This window comes from Coenobita brevimanus, chromosome 54, assembly GCF_032717465.1.
Source record: "Coenobita brevimanus isolate Jiangsu-jjx chromosome 54, ASM3271746v2, whole genome shotgun sequence".
NCBI lineage: Eukaryota > Metazoa > Arthropoda > Malacostraca > Decapoda > Coenobitidae > Coenobita > Coenobita brevimanus.
Window position 1 is genome coordinate 2,886,089 of NC_137007.1, and position 18,319 is coordinate 2,904,407.

The following is an 18,319-nucleotide window of genomic DNA, read 5'->3' on the forward strand; positions in this document are numbered from 1 at the left end:
CTCTTTACGCATTCACGCTTAGCCTCATCCTCATTCCTGCCATCTTTCATTCTCACACTCATTCCATCCCGTCCTTCCCTCCATCTTCACCATCGTCCCCACCCTCACACTTGTACTCTCCCCCGCACCCTACTCTCACTACTGCCCTAGCCAACTCAACCAACACCTCGTCATTTTTCCTGCCCGCACAACACCATCATCTCAGCCAGGGGCGCAGCCAGAAATATAAATGGGGGGGAGGGCATAAACCTAGCCCCCCCCCCACAAGCCTCACTTAAGGATGCACTGCACTATACATATTCTGTAGTTAAGAGTTCTACTAAGTTGCGTGTAGCTATTTATGCTGAAAAAATTTCACCAAGAAATATGCTTTTTATAATCATGAAAGGCTTTGTCCACCTCTTGCATCGTAAAACGTACAGTTCCTGCTAATAAGACAGGTCCACCAATAATATACTGTCGAAAATCATCATCAGTATACAGTATATCACCACAAACTGGCCAGTTGCATTCCTTAGTTCCTCTCCTTTCCAAAAATTTCATTGTACAACTCTTTTTCCCTACTTTTAACAGCATACCGATACTGTATATGCTTTTTTGCCATAATCCACATCACATTATTTTCTCTCTTTAGGGCATGCATGCAAAATGAAAATGAGAAATATCTACTTGTTGACACCCAAAACTACCATAAATACAGCAAACTATAATATATAGAAGTATATAATGCATGAAAAGTAGGTTTTCCTTGTGAAAATCACGAATGAAATTGTTGTCCTAACTCACCCTGGGTAAAAAAAAAAAAAATGGTGAGCGAGTCGGGACAATTGTCTATTAATCCTTCAGCACTGCTCTGCTGTAAAAATGCATTTTCTGGATAAATCACAAAAAAAAACTATAACAACTGAAGATTTCATCCACCAAAAAGTAGACCTTTAGCCCTAAATCTGACTGTGGGAGAGGAAAATTGGCAAAATATGTGTGTTCTCAAAGATGAAATTCTACAAAGGTCAAAATGCTACCCTTTCATATTTGCACATTTTTCATGCATTATTTGTGGTTCTATTGAAAACTAGTATTAACAACATTTGTAAAGTTGGGGCAGGGCTATTGAATGGGCACCATAAAATGGAAATGTCTTGGCATTAGGCACTGCAGTGCCCACTGTTCCAACTCACCCCGTCCCGCATTGTCCCAACTAACCACACTCAGCGCTAATGTCTGTGAAAATCCATCGTGTTAAATACTTCACTTAGTTCAGTGACAATTACTTTACTGCAGTGGTGGTTGCCACACAGGGCACAGGTAGCTAAAGCCTTAAATATATCACAAGGAAAATCTTAAGCAATCATTGGCTTCCACTTTCTGCGTGCACCTACAGTACACTTATGTAGGGCTCATGGCATGACATTATCATTTGTTATTATTACTGGCAGTAATAAAATCCTTTACAGTGTAATGCATTTGCTAAACATAAACTGACCTTTTAGAACTTGAACTCATGAAGTCCAGTATACTTGATTGCTGCAGCTGCTTCCGTTTCATAATACAGTGATCCAGGGAAACCCATGGAATACGTCTTTTCACTTCTTGTCACAGTACAGCGAGCAAGTAGCGTAATTAGCAAGTTGTATGGATTGGTCACTGGTGTAACACGGTCTGATGAGAGTTGACTGATAACTGATGGCACAGGCTGGTGATGACTGATGAGCGAGTGATACTCAGCTGATTGTCGGTAAACATTGCCACGATAGTTTATTTTTCATGTCATTTCTGCCACATGTAGTCCTACATGCCCAGAGGTACTCCTGACTAGTTAATTACATACACCTATTAGTAGCGAACTTTCCAGTTTTGAAGATAATATGTCATAATGTACATTAAAAATAATAAAAAATTTCGCAGAGCGGCACACGTTTCTTGCTTTCTTTCCTGCCTCTCCTCACCCGACCGGTCGCCAACCAAGCGCCAACGGCTCCCCGTGCATAAGTTCGAATATCTGTCTCGCACCTAAAGTAAAGTAAGTCTTAAAAAGTATGTGTATACAAGACTTTTTACTCAGAATTGCATATTTTTTCAGTTCTCCAAATATGTGACATACCGAGTAGGCTATTACACCCTTGATTAAACAAGACTTTGACATTTAAGATTCGCAGTCTATTCTGGAACACACGTAGAAATTTCGGGGGGGGGGGCCCCTGTGGCCCCCCCCCCGGACTGCGCCATTGATCTTAGCCCATAATCCACCATCATTCCCACCTACACATCACCCACTGTCTCCCATCCCCTACCCTCATCACCACCCATGCTACACTTCGGCTTCCCTCTCAACTCCTCTCTCACCGTAACTGGCGAACCGGGGCTACTCTTGATGACAAACTCTACATGCAAAGGCGACCCTTTGTGTGTAAGCTAGAGACTAGGCCTAATGAATATTTGTTGTTACCAGGGTTTCTATACCCGTCCACTAGTTTTTAACCCATTTGTGCTTAGGGTCCATTAAAAAGGAAGGAATTAGGCATTTTCAAAAGTTAATACAAAGGGGTACCCCAGTAACGTAAAACGGACATTGAGCTTCGCGGCTGTTACCGATATGCAAAGGGAGGTGTGTTTGGTATATTTATATATGTGTTAAGTACCCTTCCAGCAAAATCACACATACACGGGAACCCTGAGCACCTAGGGTTAAATCTGTTGTAAAAAGATAACAGCTTCTTTAGGGCAGTAATAGGTAGTTAGTAGACTTCTTGCAACCCCAGGTTCATCTGGACTATCCCCCTTTCGGGAGGTGGAGAGAGTGAACTGAGAGGCGTTTGTGCATCCATACAGATCTTACCTTAGGGTGCATTGGCGCCACTGCGGGAAAAGTGCTTCCCTTCAGGATAGACACTAGTTACGGGTATGCAGTACTGATCTAATTTCACAGCAATAAATTTTCACGTTGATTTAATATTCTTTGGGTATTTTCCTTGTGGTCTGGTTAGCGGTCCTCTATTTTGAGTGAGTTTGATAGTATTTGGGTAAGTTTGGTGTGTCGAGCTCTGGCGGCGTCTGTACTAATTATGGTAAACATTACTGACTGTGGCTCTTAGCTGGTGGAGTGGCTCACCTGGATTTTTAACCAGGGCAACTATTTTTGCCTCTCAGGGATAGCAACTTCGCAAGACAATAAGCTAGAAGAGTTGGTTATACTTATTTTCTGGCTTTTACCCATCTTTCAAAAGGAACATTTTCGGAACCATGCAAAGGCCCTCTCGAACACTGTGTGCAGCTCTGCCTCGCACCTATTATCTGAGAGCAAGTAAGGTTCAGTAGTTCGTTTTGTACGGTAGTTTTGTTACACTTGATCACTACATGGTGTATGTACCGCACCGGTACTGCACCTGAAGGACAGTCCCATAGAAGCTCTTGCGTATGTATGGATGATGGATCTGCCAGGCTCCAAAGCTTGTCATCACTCGGCATAATGTAGTTATCGGTGCCATATTTACCTCCTTAGAATTGTGTTGTACATATATGACTCTTGAGTTTTTACACAGACAATCACGTATTCCTCCCTTCAAGTCATAGCTAAAAAAACTCATTCCCTCTCTACCTCATCAGCAAGTGATTACACCTGACCTTATAATTATCACACCTTTAGGATCATTCACATCACTCTTTCTCATCATGTTTTCACACACTGCTGCCAAATCATGCCTTCATTTCTAGTGATCCTTCTCTGCATGTATTTTCTCTCTCTCTCTCTCTCTCTCTCTCTCTCTCTCTCTCTCTCTCTCTTTTCCATGCCTCATTCTACATATCACTCAAACCAGTTTAGCTTAGCTGAGGCCTGTTAAAACATGGGACTTGGCTCCATGTTCCTCCATCCTTCCTTATGTTGTTAAAATTAGGGAACCACAGTTGGATTCCCAGATCCACAAACCCCTCCATTATAGGGTATGCATGAGTAATACGAAGTTTTGTTATTCCCTACCTCCCAAAAATAGTGAGTATAAAGCAGTAAAATAAAGAAATCTAAGATGTGTCATGGAATTATAATACAGTACAGTAGTGTTAGATTCCCAGGTTGGACTTTGATTCTATGTACTCGTGGCAGAGCTACAGTATATGCCCAACATTGATGATTATGTGACTAGTAACCAAACTGTCTGTTGTAATACCTCAGAGTCATTGATAACCACTGTCTTACTACCATGAATGTATTACCGGTACTCATGTGACTTGTTTTGGAATGTCACAGTAATATCTTTTATGAGAATAATTCAGAAAGTATGGTATAAAGAGTTATAAATATACTGTTAATGCTGGGTTAGAGGATTTTTTTTTTTTTCATCCTCTCTCGCTATTGTAGCTCACATCATAATCCTGACTTCCAGCTGTTGGTATGTGTCTTTCAATATATGTCAAGAATAACACCTTGGTTTTTCTCCATTTAGATTCCTTGTCATACTATTATGTCCCACTAGACACTGTATATTGTTTTTCCATATTTCTTTGAATATTGTGCAAAAGAAAATCTTTCTTTTTCAGAACTTTACCACAAGCAAGCTCTTACAAATTCAGCTGTCCAAAAGAAGAGGAATGAGATCTTCAACAAAGAAGCCAAACGACAAGCAGCACTTGTTACAGATGTTGAGAAAATTGAAGTTAAATATTATGGACAACCTGAAGACTGCACACTTATTATGAACAAAAATATGTCTACTCCTTATAATTGTGCTCAGCGTAAGTGTTAAAATATTTCTGTTGAAGGGTAAAGATATAATAATAATGATGTTTGATTATGTAGCTTGTAACTGTAGCTTTAGTAAACCAGACACAGCATGTAACTAGAGTAGCGTCCAGTTAGTTGAGTGGGATAGGCCTATACTGTTGGAAAGTGAATTGTTTGGCAGACGGCCAGGTAGTGAATAAATACTTTATTCATGCTGATTCCCTCCCTTCTCACTCCTCCTCACCATGCTGTGTATGTGCATAAAAATGTTCTGTTCATTACTCCTGAAGGTGGAAGTGGTCCAAGTCAGGGCAAAACTGTTACATCTTGACAGTAAATATAGTTTCAACAGCTATGCGGTTTTATTCAGTCTGTATAATAGCAACATTGAAAGTATTACTGGTGCTCTCATTGGTTACATTACACTTATTTATGGTAAATTTTGTAGCTACTCTCATTGGTTACTGTACATTACACTTAATTTTTGTAAATTTCTTCTGTTGCTTCACCAGATATGAACCAAATGATCATAGAAAGATCAGTAATTGCTGAGGTGGATGGACAAGTTTGGGACATGCACCGACCACTGGAGGGCGACTGCTCACTTCGTTTCCTTCACTTTAGACAGGTGCGGATTTCTTGCAGACCAAAAAATAAAGTTCTTTTTTACTGATTATTATATACTTGTTTCTCATCCATAATTCCTGCCTATCACACAGGCTTTGGGGGGAACAGTTGAGTGAATGCATTAATGGTATCTCTGTGATGACATATTTTCCACTTTATTCTTGCTGCCTTCTAGTGAGTTGAATCATCTTAGGGGAAACCTTCTGATATCAACGTACTCAATTCAATAGATCTTTCCTTAGTTGAACAAAATCGTCTGGAAATAGCTAGAAAATGTCAAAACTTTATCGGATTGAAGGTATTATGAAAGAAAGAAGAATAAAAATGTATTGGGAGTTATGAATGGAAGAGTGAAATGTTGCAGCATTCCCCTGGTTAGTTTGATACACCAAGGGTCTCTTGCAACTTGTGTCTCCTTTGTTAAGTACTGTTTATTGCTCTTCTTTTACTCTGCTTGGCATTAGATATATTTTCTAGTTAACTGAAAATGGTAATTTTTTGTTCTCCATGCAGGCAGACCCATACTATGCCAATAAAGCTTTCTGGCGATCGGTGTCAGTTATGCTAGGAGCGGTATTGGAATCGGCTTTCAAGGATGAGATCTATGTTGAACTCTGCTCCTTTCCATCACCAAATGGTATGCTTGTGCAGTATAGCAGTTGTGATTGACTGAAGGCTTGTAAGTCAGTATATATACCATGTGCAATACTGTACCAGATTGATATGTATTGATGATGATAATCAGTATTCAGTACTTATCCATGAGTGCTTCAGTCTCAATTGCAAGCTCATTTGAATTAGCTGTTTATATTTTGCTTTCTTGCTAAGTTGTTGTTGTCCTTGGGTCTTGTGATAAGTAATGCTGTCTTCATATTTCAACAGTTCGAACAGGAAGTTTTGTATATGATGTAGACTTGAAGATTCCTAGCTGGACACCCACCAAGGTATGTCAGCCAGTTACATTGTTTCTTCACAACCTTTTCTCTTTCTAATCTTTTGCAGTGCACCACAAACTGCTGCACTGTAGTAAGGATTATGGAAACTGAAAGACAGAATTAGTCACTCATTATATGTTATGGTTTTGAATTTTGTTTTTTATATCTCCCTCCTTTACTTCTATTTTGAGAAACTTTACTGTATCCATTATATTATTGGCAGTTGATATGGACATAGTAGTACAGAACAGTAGTACAGTTCTATACAACATTATACTGAGAGCTTGCAGTAGCCATACTACTTTGTTCAGGATCTTCACTCATCAGCTAAGTAACTGTTCATTGCATATGGTTTCAGTATGCCTTCCATCCAGTTAGCTTTCTCTTTTGGCATTTACCTTTTTTTCAGAGAGAACATTGAAGTTTAGCATTCACACTTTTTCTCAGTCTGTCTGCCATTCTGGTTCTGTCAAATCTGTGATGACAGTAAAATTTAAATTTGTCATTAAGGTCATACTCATTGTTTGTCTGGCTAGACACTTGTCCCAGACCTCATTTATCTACATCCATGACCATGATGTTGGGGGGAAGAGTAGAGCATATTTAATCATGTGAGCTGCATCCCAGTCCTTATCATAGAGAGTCAGTGCTGACTGAATGTTCCCCAGCAGACTGTTACTGTGATGCTCCACATTCTTAACAAATTTTTAAGTTAATGGAAACCTGTACCTTGTCAGCCATTTCATTGAAAGGAAACAGAAGATTTCCTTGGTTTCTGGAAGTTGTTAGCAATGTATTCCAATGAACCATCATAACCCTGTTTCTCACAAATAAATGAAGTAAACAGGATTCAGAAATAAGAAAAGGAAAACATATAAGCAGGAGAACGATCAGCGCAGTGCCCAGTGAAATGAGCCGTACATCCATTCACTCATAATTTAACCCATCAGAAAAACTTGCCTAGTCCTGGGCTCCTATGCTCCTCATGGGGCAACACAGGATTAGATGATGATGATGATGATGATGGGAATTCTTGGCTCCACCCAACAAGCATTTGCCATCCACAGTAGATGATGATCAGATATATGTGTAATATATCCTTGAATGATAGGCCTGGGGGTTAGGATTCTGAGTGAGGAGTTGAGAGGAGGGATAGGCCTTTAATGTACAGTATTAGTGATATGATGGGATAAAAAGGGGTAGATTGGGATGATTTGGGCATGTGGAGAGGTTGGAGGAGGACAGCTGGGTGTGGAGGGTGAGAGTAAGGAACATGAACAGTAAAGTTGCCAGAGGCAGACCAAAAAATGACTCAGTATGGGGTAATACTGTGTGACCAAGAATAGGTGATTGAGGCATTAAGAGGTCGAGCATCATGGACAGCCACCATAAGGTGACCAAGGTCGACACATGCAAGCATGTTGGAACATTCATAAACAAACAAAATGAATATTCACAATCTTATGTTCATTCCATTTCAGTACATTTCAAACATTTTGATCAGTAGACTTCTTAACCCTGCATCTCATAGATGCTGGCATTTCATATGCAACCCAAGCCTTTGCAGCCCTCGTATTCTGTACTGTATTCCTTATCCATACCTAAGCTTTGCAACCCACATATATTCCTTAATCTTTTGTGGGTCAGTACATCACCTAGTTATTTGATTATGGCTACCACTAGATTGCATTATTCACCCAGGGAAGATGCCAACCAGCAAAGGCTTACAAAACTTTTTCTAATCCTTTACAGGCAGGATACCATTCCTGCTGTATGAACAAAGGTGCTATGCTCCAGTGGTGTGGAACTGCTTGGTATTTTATTATGATTGATGCCAGACAATATTATTTGGCTTCAGTAGACCTCTTCTGTACAGAGGGTTACAAAATCACCTTTCTGTTGCTGTTACTCTTGACTTTATCAAATTCATGCTTTACAAAAGTCTCACAGTCACACTGATTTGAGCATAGATACATGTACACCTACATGCAGCCCCCTTACACAGTCCCATTTTCCATTACAGGGCCTTCAAAACACAGTCAGCTTTCTTCCTCTGGTCATTTTAATCTTGACTTCATTATCAAACTTTCCTCTTTCATATCATTGTTAAAGTAACTTGAGATTCTGTCATTTATTTTCAGGGACTGGAGGAGGAGAAAGTTGGATGGGGGCGAGTGTAACATTGCTTCAACTCTGTCCTCTTCAGATATACAGTTCTTTAACCTGTTCATTATAATTATAATTTTTCTAGTGTTACTATTGTCACCACCAGCCATTTTTTTTCTTCTCAGAGGGGAAAAGTAGTACGGTAATAAAAGGGTTACATGTAGTCTTCACCAACCCCTTCTCTACTGTGTCTCCCCATAAGCTGAATAAAGCTATCTACTGGTAGGGTAAATAAAATAAGGATGTCTTTGCACTAAGGGGTCAGGTGACTGTTAGAGTCTTAATTTTTTATGAGCATTATTTTTGGATTTATTTCTGCCAGATTGCTTGCAGTTCACAGTAATCTTATATGCTTTAAAGTTGTAATCGGTATGTTATCCCCATACAACATAACCAGGTACTGTAATACTGAATTTGCTTTCATTATGTTGTTTAACTTTCAGGAGGAATTACGGACACTATCAGGTGAGATGGTGAAACTGGCCATGACACAACAGCCCTTTGAGAGATTGGAAGTAGATGCCAGCATAGCTCTTAAAATGTTTGCTGACAACAAATACAAGTCATTCCAGATACCTGACATAGCTGCTCAGAACTCTTCAGGTAAATAATACCTTCAGTTACAGTTCTACTGACATCACCATCATTGTCGTCATCATTGTCATCAGTCATCATCATCATCATTTTCATCATCATCATCATCATCATGACCTATAAACTACTGAGTTAGCACCAAATGTTTATCTAAATATTTTTATGCCTAGTAACCTGGTATTGAAACTCTTGTTCCTACCTTTTCAAATATATACTTTTATTTTAAATAACTATAATCAGTAAAGTAGACTTGCCAAGTTGATATCACTGAAATTTGTCAAATTGATGTCACTAAAATCAATTATGTCCAGTATCATCCACTCACTTGATGTATTGCTGCTCTCGGGTGTCTGCCCTTTCCTCTCTTCCATCCTCTTCTGTCTTTCTATCGTTCATTCTTTCCTTGTCCTTCTGCTTACTGGGGACTTTACACTCCCTCTTCTGTCTTTCTTTCCTTCATTCTTTCCTTTTCCTTCTGCCTGTGGGTGACTCTACACTGAGTGACAAGTCAAATGATTTCCTGTACACCAGGAAATCATTTACTACGCCGGGTGGTAACCATATAACCAAATTTTGGCACCTAGTGGTTTAGTGGGTAATTATTGCGCTCCAGTCGGATTGAGCCGGAGAAGGTTTATATCCAAGGGGTTGTTGGGGTTGATTGCTCATGTAATGCCACTCAGGGATGAGAGACTGGTCACTCTCATCTTGAATGTCGAGACCAACTGCCTAGCCCCGGGCTCCTACGCTCCTCTTGGGGCAATGGAGGATTGGATGATGGATGGATGGATGGATTAGGAAAAGTACCAACGTTCAGTTGTACAGTATTGGACTTATCATAGATCATGTTTGAGAACAAGCTTTTATTGATATATAAACTTTTGCTGTAATGGGTACAGGTATTTTCAAGTTGCTACATATAGTAGTAAAGTAACCCTGGTCTGTCTGGCCGAGCAGACTCGTCGACTGCAGGCAAGCACTTGCCCCTGCTGGGCTGTCCTGTGCAATAAACCATTGTTCCCTTGTGGTGGGCAGTGTCTTGCCCTTGCCACAGCAAGGTACGGGGAAGAATGTAAAGATTTAGTTCCTAGATGGAGGCCACAATTGCCCCTCACCACCCAGTTAAAAGGGGCACCAGAATAGGATTCACATCACCCCATTATATGGTTACATAGTTACCACCCAATGTCATGAATGGTTTCCAGGGTGACCAGTATGTGTGTGCCTGCAAGGGATTATTGAAACATGTTTGAAAAATACTTAAACATAGATTAATAGATTTACTACAGGTGCTGTATTGACATTATACTCTTTTGTCATGTTTGCACACTTTTGAACACTATTACGTCTGCTGTTAGGTACTTCCTAATGCTGTCTGATTAACCTGAATATTTATTTATTTTTTCCAGTTCTTACCATAATTATACCAGCACTGTACTGATTCATCAAGCTACATGTTTACATTATTTGTGTGCTGTGTTCTTTTACCCCCTTAGTATTTGTCCTACATACACCTTGATACAATCCCTACCTTTTCAAACTTACTTTCATATCCCCACACATGCATGCACACACATACATGCATGGACAGTCTACTCTTCTCCTAGTTTCCCTTCCTCCTTTCACCATGCCACTGACCTGACATCAACCTGCCTTTGTCCAACTCATGCTGCACCAAAGTAATTAAGTTTGTGCTTTTGAGATGAACAATAGTTACTTAAAAAACTTGCTAGAATGGGGGTAGGGGGTAGGGGGGTTTTCAAGAATACTCCCCCAGTATCCCTGCTTGTCGTAAAAGGCGACTAAAAGGGTTGGCGGAGGGTTAGTGCCCCTCCCCGGAAAACAACTAACTAAAAAAAACAAACAATAAGCCTCGGACAAGGACTGACCAAACGATGACGACCAAGGACCGGACAAAGGACATTGTAATTGGAACCTGGAATGTAAGGGGAGCGAATGATGAGGTGAAAGAGAGAGAGATTGTCCAGGTGCTTGAGGATGCGAAAGTGGATGTATGTGGAATAACTGAAACAAAATGGAGAGGAGAAAGTGTGAGAGAATGGGAGTATGGATGGGGTATGTGTGCAGGAGTAGGTGAGAATGAGAGGACAAAGGAAGGAGTATGTATAGTTGTGAGTAAAAGATGGAAGAGGAGCATAAGACAGTATGGATCAGTTGGGTCAAGGATTGTGTGGGTAAAGTTGAAAGTTGGAATACAAATGTGGGCGATTGTGTGTGTGTATGCGCCAACGCAAGATCGTGCTAGAAGAGTGAGAGAAGAGTTCTGGACAAATGTAGAAGTGTGCATGGAAAAGTTTGGAAGGAATGAGAGAGTGTTTTTGATTGGTGATATGAATGGTAGAGTTGGGAATGTGAAGGTGGATGGAATAGTTGGTGAGTGGGGTGTGCCTGCTGAGATAGATGAGAATGGGAGTGCGTTAGTGGACATTTGTGCTGGGAGGGGGTTGGTGATAGCCAATACCCTCTTCAGGCATAAAATGATTCACAGGTATACATGGCGAGTGATGAGAAGGGTGGGTGGTGAACTGAATGAAAGGAAGGCAATGATTGATTATGTGTGTGTGGATGAAAGGATGCAAAGATGTGTAATGGATGCAAGAGTGTATAGAGGTTGGGGGAGTGGACTTTCTGACCACTACTTGGTGATGGCCAGAATTAAAGTACAAGAAAGTTGGAGGAATAGAAGAAGGGAAAGACGAGAGGAAGGAGTAGTTGCAAGGAGAGTGGAAAGGCTACAGGAGGATGAGAAAAAGGCAGAGTATTAGAGAGAAGTGGAGGAACGATTGGGCAAATATGAATTGGAGCAGATGGGAGACGTGGAAGGTGTGTGTAGAATATTTACAGAAGAAATATGTGCAGCATGTGATGTGGTGTGTGGAAGGAAGAGAAGACAGAGGGGGGTGCAAGGAACAGCGTGGTGGACTGAAGAGGTGAAACAGGCTGTGGCACAAAAGAAGAAAGCATACAATGAATGGATGAGAAATAGGGGCGTGGAAGAGGTTGAGAGGCGGAAGAGAGAGTTATATGTAGAAAGGAAGAGAGAGGTGAAAAGATTAGTAAGAGAGAGTAAGAAGAGAGTGGATGAGGAATTTGGAAGAAATTTGAGTGTAAAGTGGAGGGACTGTAAGAAAATGTTCTGGAGAGAGGTGAAAAGAGTAAGACAGGGTGGAAGTGAAGTTAGCAGGGGAGTGAAAGATAAAAATGGTAGATTACTAGTGGAGAAGGGAGAAAAAGTGAGCAGATGGAGAGAACACTTTAAGGAATTGTTGAACGTAGAGGATGGAAGTAATGCGAGTATAAGTGGCTGGGGAATGGCTGGGAGAAGGAGGGAGGTGAGAAGACAGGAAGAAATCAGTAGGATAGAAGTTGTGGAAGCAATGAAGGAAGGTAAATCAGGGAAAGCCCCAGGAATTGATGGAGTGTGTGGTGAAATGCTGAAGCATGGGGGAGAGATAGTAGTAGAATGGATGTGGAAGATGTGCAGATTGGCCTGGGAGGAAGGTAGAGTCCCGGAGGATTGGAAGTCAGGTATAATTATTCCCTTGTACAAAGGAAAAGGGGAAAAAGAAGTGTGTGGTAACCATAGGGGCATTTGTCTTCTTAGTATAATAGGAAAAGTGTATGGTAGGATACTTATTGACAGAGTTATAGAAAGAACAGAGAAATTAGTTGGAGAAGAACAGGGAGGCTTTAGGAAGGGAAGAGGTTGTGTAGATCAGATATTCATTCTCAGATCTTTAGTGGAAAAGTTTCTAGTGAAGGGAAAGAAGTTGTATGCGGCATTCATGGATTTGGAGAAAGCATATGACAGGGTGGATAGACAAGGATTGTGGAAAGTGTTAAGAATATATGGAGTAGATGGAAAGTTGTTGAATGCTGTGAAGAGTATGTACGATGGTGCGAAGGCTGCAGTGCGTGTGGATGGTGATCTAAGTGAATTTTTCTCTTTGAAGGTTGGGTTGAAACAGGGATGTGTCATGTCTCCATGGTTGTTCAATCTGTTCATGGATGGGGTAATAAAAGAGGTACAAGGTAGGGTAGTGGATGTTGGAGTGGCCATGGTGAGAGAGGATAGTGTTTGGAAACTCCCTGTACTGTTGTATGCAGATGATACTGTGTTGTTGAGTGAAGACGAAGGAGAGCTGCAAGGCTTGGTGGATGACTTTGGGAGAGTGTGTAAGAAACGGAATCTAAAGGTGAATGTAGGGAAGAGTAAAGTGATGGTCTTTGAGAGAGGTGAAGTCAGTGAATGTACAGCGAGGTTGGATGGTGAGGAATTGGAAAGTGTGAGTACGTTTAAGTACTTGGGTAGTGTGATGAGTAAGGATGGAGGTTTGGAGGGTGAAGTGCTTGAAAGGGTACAGCAGGGAAGAAAGGTTGCTGGTTCCTTGAAAGCAGTGATAAGAAACAGGGAAGTGAGCATGGAAGTGAAAAAGTTACTACATGACAGTATTGTGATACCAATTCTAACGTACGGAAGTGAAGCTTGGACGTTGTTGGAAGGACACAAGTCAAGAGTGAGGGCAGTGGAAATGAGTTATTTAAGAGGAGCCTGTGGAGTCACATGGAGAGACAGGCTGACGAATGAGGATATAAAGGAGCGTTGTGGTGTTGATGTGGATGTGATAGGAAGCGTTATGAGGAACACACTGAGGTGGTTTGGCCATGTGGAGGGGATGGAGGTTGAAAGACTGACGAAGAGAGTGTATGTGAGTGAGGTGGAGGGGGAAAGAGGGAGGGGGAGGCCGAGGATGAGATGGAGGGATGGGGTGGAGAGGTATATGAGAGAGGGGGGTGTGAGCTGGGAGCAGGGGAGTGAAATGGCGGGGGACAGGGCGACTTGGAGGCGATTTGTTTGTGGCCACCCCAAACGGGATTGAGGCATCTGGCAATAGATAGATAGATAGATAGATAGATGTACATGCATGTCCTGAAAATGTGTTTTTATTACAATATGTTGGCATTCCTGCCTAATTAACATCTATTATCATATTGCCTTTCCCAATACTTCCCACACCATGTACACACAGGCAACACTGTGGTGCTGTACTGAGTGGGGAGCTTCATAGAGATCAGCTGTGGCCCCATGGTAGCCAACACGGGTCACATGGGCAAAGTTAGTGTGGTTTCAGTGCACCCTATTTCCACCACTCATGCTGCACCAGAGTAATTAATTTTGTGCTTTTGAGACGAATAATAGTTACTTGAGAAACTTGCTAGAATGGGACATTTTATCCCCAGTACATGTACATGCATGTCTTAAAAATGTGTTTTTATTACAGTATGTTGGCATTCCTGCCTAATTAGCACCCATTATCATACTGCCTTTCCCAATACTTCCCACACCATATACACACAGGCAACACTGTGGTGCTGTACCGAGTGGGGAGCTTCATAGAGATCAGCTGTGGCCCCATGATGGCCAACACGGGTCACATGGGCAAAGTTAGTGTGGTTTCAGTGCACCCCATTTCCACCAACCAGGGCCAACTTTTCAGAGTCCAAGGAGTGGCACTTCCAAAAGGCTTCATGGTGAGTAGTGGAACTTGACACATTTTATCTAATCATTATCCTCATTCCCCTTAATCCCTGTTCTCCATATTCACAGGGGATGAGGTAAGACTGATTTTTTAGGGCATAAATTAGAGGAGAAAAAGACATCAAACTTTCAGGTTCCCCAAATCCCCCACCCATTTGGTAGGGGCTACAGTTCTCTACAGTATAAGTGTTAGGAATGTGGATCTCACATCATGATGCTAATACACTGGGATGGATCTTCAACTCCATTCTTGTACAAGGAATGGGTCATTAGTGTTCATTCTCCCCTGTCCTCGGGTATTTTATGTGTACATTGTTGGTTGTTAAAGATATTGCATAGTACAACCTGCAGTACTTATGTTTGTAGTGTTGCAAGAGGTTTAGCTAGTTAGAAAGAAACAGCAAACTGGCTGTGTATGTAGAGAGAGTGATGGAAGTGAAAATGATAACATGGTTGGACTGGTACAAGAAAGGAGTTCAACCAGAATTTGCCTACTGGACTAGAGTATTAGAATCATTTCCACCAAAATAAACTTATTACAGCAACCAGTCTTCGCTATTGCAAGGCATGTATGCTGCAAAGGAACATCAGTTCACTGCAGAGGTGATTGCTTGCTTATGGTTAATGGGTCTGCTCTGCCAGACAAAGCGGGGTTACTCAGAAGCAACATCCAGACCATATACGATTTCCAGGAAACAGACGAACTGAATCACCAGAACCAAATTAAGTAAGATTTTCATGATACCACTGGAAACCAACTGATGGAATCTCCAGGATGGTGCAGTCTTTGAAAGTTCTCATTTTGCATAGCACTCTTAGGTTCTGTGGGGTTATGCAGCATGGAGTTGCAGGTCATAGTGCTTCTAGATATTGGTGTGTGTTGTTCTACTCAATCAGTAGTGCTTAGTGGCATTTGTTAGGCAGCTGAGATGTCTTTTGGGTACCACCATCACCTCCATACAGCAGGGATTTGTGTTTGGCCACACACAATGGTGAGTGAATAAGTGTTTGGTCAATTTCAGTGGACATTCTGTTAATTAGTCCCTCTTATGCTTTTATATCACTCCTTCCTTAGGTAGGGAAAGGAGGTTAGGATGATGATGATGGTAAAAAAGTTATTCTGTTAGTCATCTGGTATGATTAAGCACTTATTTGATATAAGAAATATAATGTAGACCAAATCTGTATAGCTTTACAACATAGGAGCCCTAGTAAAAGTTATTATTTATTGTGCATTTGTTACATAGCTATATATGTTCATACTCTATAGTTATCAAACATGGATAATGTCACATGAATGGTACAAGTATTAGAATTTCAATGAACTTATGTTGGGTACATATATGAGAGGATGATTTGTCAGTATAATGTAGTCATATTATCTCTTTTCCTTTCAGTTGAACCATTTCACATATGGTTTGCTGCAGAAGAGAGCTGAAAGACTGGTGAGTACTGCTTTACATTAATTATTTGTACTTTCAGAATGCCAGTTTATGATCATAACACATTAGACAAGTTGCAACACAGTTTTTACCAGTTATATTCGTTATTGGTAAGTTGGCTTTGTCAGAAAGAAGTGCATAATTAATTTAATTTCATAACTATCATCCAGAAATATTAATTCTTTTTACTTCATAACCCTTTCATCACATTCCCCCTCCATCCAGTGATATAGGTTTCATTTTATTTGTACTGTCTCCAGACTGGTATATGCAGCTGTGGGGAAACTTTTCAAACACGAAAAGTTAAATACAGTATAACATTCTTTTACCGATTCTCAGCAACAGGTCTCACAGAAACATAAGAAAATCATTTGAAGGCACATTCCCAACAAGGGGTCTCACAAAAACTTAATAAAATCATTTGGAGGTAGGATGAATCAGTAAGATGTATTACCATACCTGACTGTAGGGGTTAATTGTTCTATCTCCAGACAGTTTTATTCTTTTTAAAGGAGACTTTCTTCACTGGATAAGTTTCTTAGCGTTCATTAACTCCCTAACTGCAAGAGGTCTTCCCCATGTTGATGAAAAAAGTTTGGTGCCAGCAATCAAAATGAAAAGTATGTCATCATGCTGAAATTATTAAAAGATTTGATGAACTTGTAGTGTTTGGAGAATCATTATAACCATTTCAGTTCAATGATGTTATACTGTTGCATCCTCCAGAGTATTTTATTCAGCTGAGAAAAAACCCCATCACATTGAAGAGGTTTATGCCAACTCTTTCTAATCTAATCCCCTCCAGTTCTGAGAGTTTATCATAATCTAAGTAAAACTGTCATGAGTTAGCAAGAATTGAAAAAATATATATTCTTGGGTTCACTGAGTTAACCCATTGAGCCCAGGGATGTGTTTATTTCATTTGTACAACCACTTACCAGTTTCATTCAGCTTCAGAGTGTTATTTTGAATTTGAGATACTGTATAGCCCAGGTTAATCCTTTCACCTTAGTTGTATAAAAGTGTCTGGTGGTAGTGAAGATATATGAAAAAGTAAATCATTGGTTTGTAGAGGCAGACATGTCAGTTCTAATATGAATCTTGTTCACGTCTGCTGCAGAACAAAGGCAACATCCCAGTCATCCCCACAGAGGGCAGCCATCAAGCACAAACATCTGCTTCTGCCATGTAGAGTGTATTGTATATAGTAAACTGTTAATTTTTTTATGGATGTATAAATAAATAGTATGTCAAAGAATCATGGGTTTATTAGTAATGGTTCCCCAGTGATGAATGTTAGGTTGATTAACTGTAAGAAGATAATGACTGATATTATAAGGATACCTGTAATACATGGCAGAGTAGAACATAGAAACACAATACTGTTGTTACTGTGCTACAGCAGGCTCCAGCAGGATAGATTATAAAACAATAGAAATTTTTAAAGTATTTTGTTATGAAAGAAGGACCAATAAATGTGAGATGTGGAACTAATGAAAGGATAAAGATTTTCATCTGATAATACCACTTAAGGGAAAGCAGCTGGTCACTACTCAATTTAGACTAACCCCCAGGCCTCATTTTCCCCAGTGAGGCAGTAATGGATTGGACAGTAATGATGATGATGATGCATAAAGAGAAAAATGTTAAAATGGTATAATCATATTCATATAATGTGCAGAGGTAGGGTGCAAGACAAAAGTCTTAAAAAGCGCAGGTAGTGGGGTGTTCGTAGGAAACCTCAACTTCAGAAGGAGGAGGACAATGAGTGTTGACGTGAACAGCATCTTTATTACAAACATTTCGACATTTAAAATGTCATCATCAGTGATCTAAAAGGGGAAACAAAAAATCAAGTCAAAACACAAAAACCAATCACAATATTGTGTAAGTGAAAAAACACACACAGGCACACAGTCTGAAGAGTACTAAAACACTTACATAACATAAAGATGTACTGCAGACATAGATCACTGATGATGACATTTTAAATGTCAAAACGTTTGTAAAAAAGATGCTGTTCACGTCGATGCTCGTTGTCCTCTTCCTTCTGATCTTAAAAAGCATTATTGACATGGCAGTGTTGTGAGAGAAAGACCTTTATGTGGTATGGAAGAAGAAAAGGGATCATTATAATAATGGGAGAGAGGGAAGAGGAACAGGACTTACAAAAAGGGATAAGAGAGATATGTGAATTCACTGGAGTCAGGAGGTTATTCTATCTTAACCATTCCCTGTCATGGGGTTCCCAGGAGGAATCATAGAGCTGAGGATAATG

The 18,319-nt window shown here is 40.4% G+C and overlaps 1 protein-coding gene across 1 annotated transcript; it reads left to right on the plus strand.

Annotated features, from left to right (window-relative positions):
• Positions 1–3,126: 3,126 nt before the first annotated feature.
• On the plus strand, positions 3,127–17,299 carry mRpL39 (mitochondrial ribosomal protein L39). Its single transcript, XM_080273285.1, has 9 exons — positions 3,127–3,301; positions 4,534–4,728; positions 5,230–5,345; positions 5,858–5,981; positions 6,227–6,288; positions 8,889–9,048; positions 14,420–14,592; positions 15,997–16,044; positions 17,162–17,299. Exons 1-9 carry the CDS (start codon positions 3,241–3,243, stop codon positions 17,231–17,233), a joined length of 1,011 nt encoding a protein of 336 aa, XP_080129411.1. The 5' UTR covers positions 3,127–3,240; the 3' UTR covers positions 17,234–17,299.
• Positions 17,300–18,319: the final 1,020 nt, after the last annotated feature.

Excerpts from the sequence above, each read along its gene's own strand:
- mRpL39 (XM_080273285.1), top strand. The coding sequence starts at position 3,241 with ATGCAAAGGCCCTCTCGAACACTGTGTGCAGCTCTGCCTCGCACCTAT. Across the intron at positions 3,302-4,533 it reads CACCTATTATCTGAGAGCAA|AACTTTACCACAAGCAAGCT; the intron begins GTAAGGTTCAGT and ends TTTCTTTTTCAG. Across the intron at positions 9,049-14,419 it reads AGCTGCTCAGAACTCTTCAG|GCAACACTGTGGTGCTGTAC; the intron begins GTAAATAATACC and ends ATATACACACAG.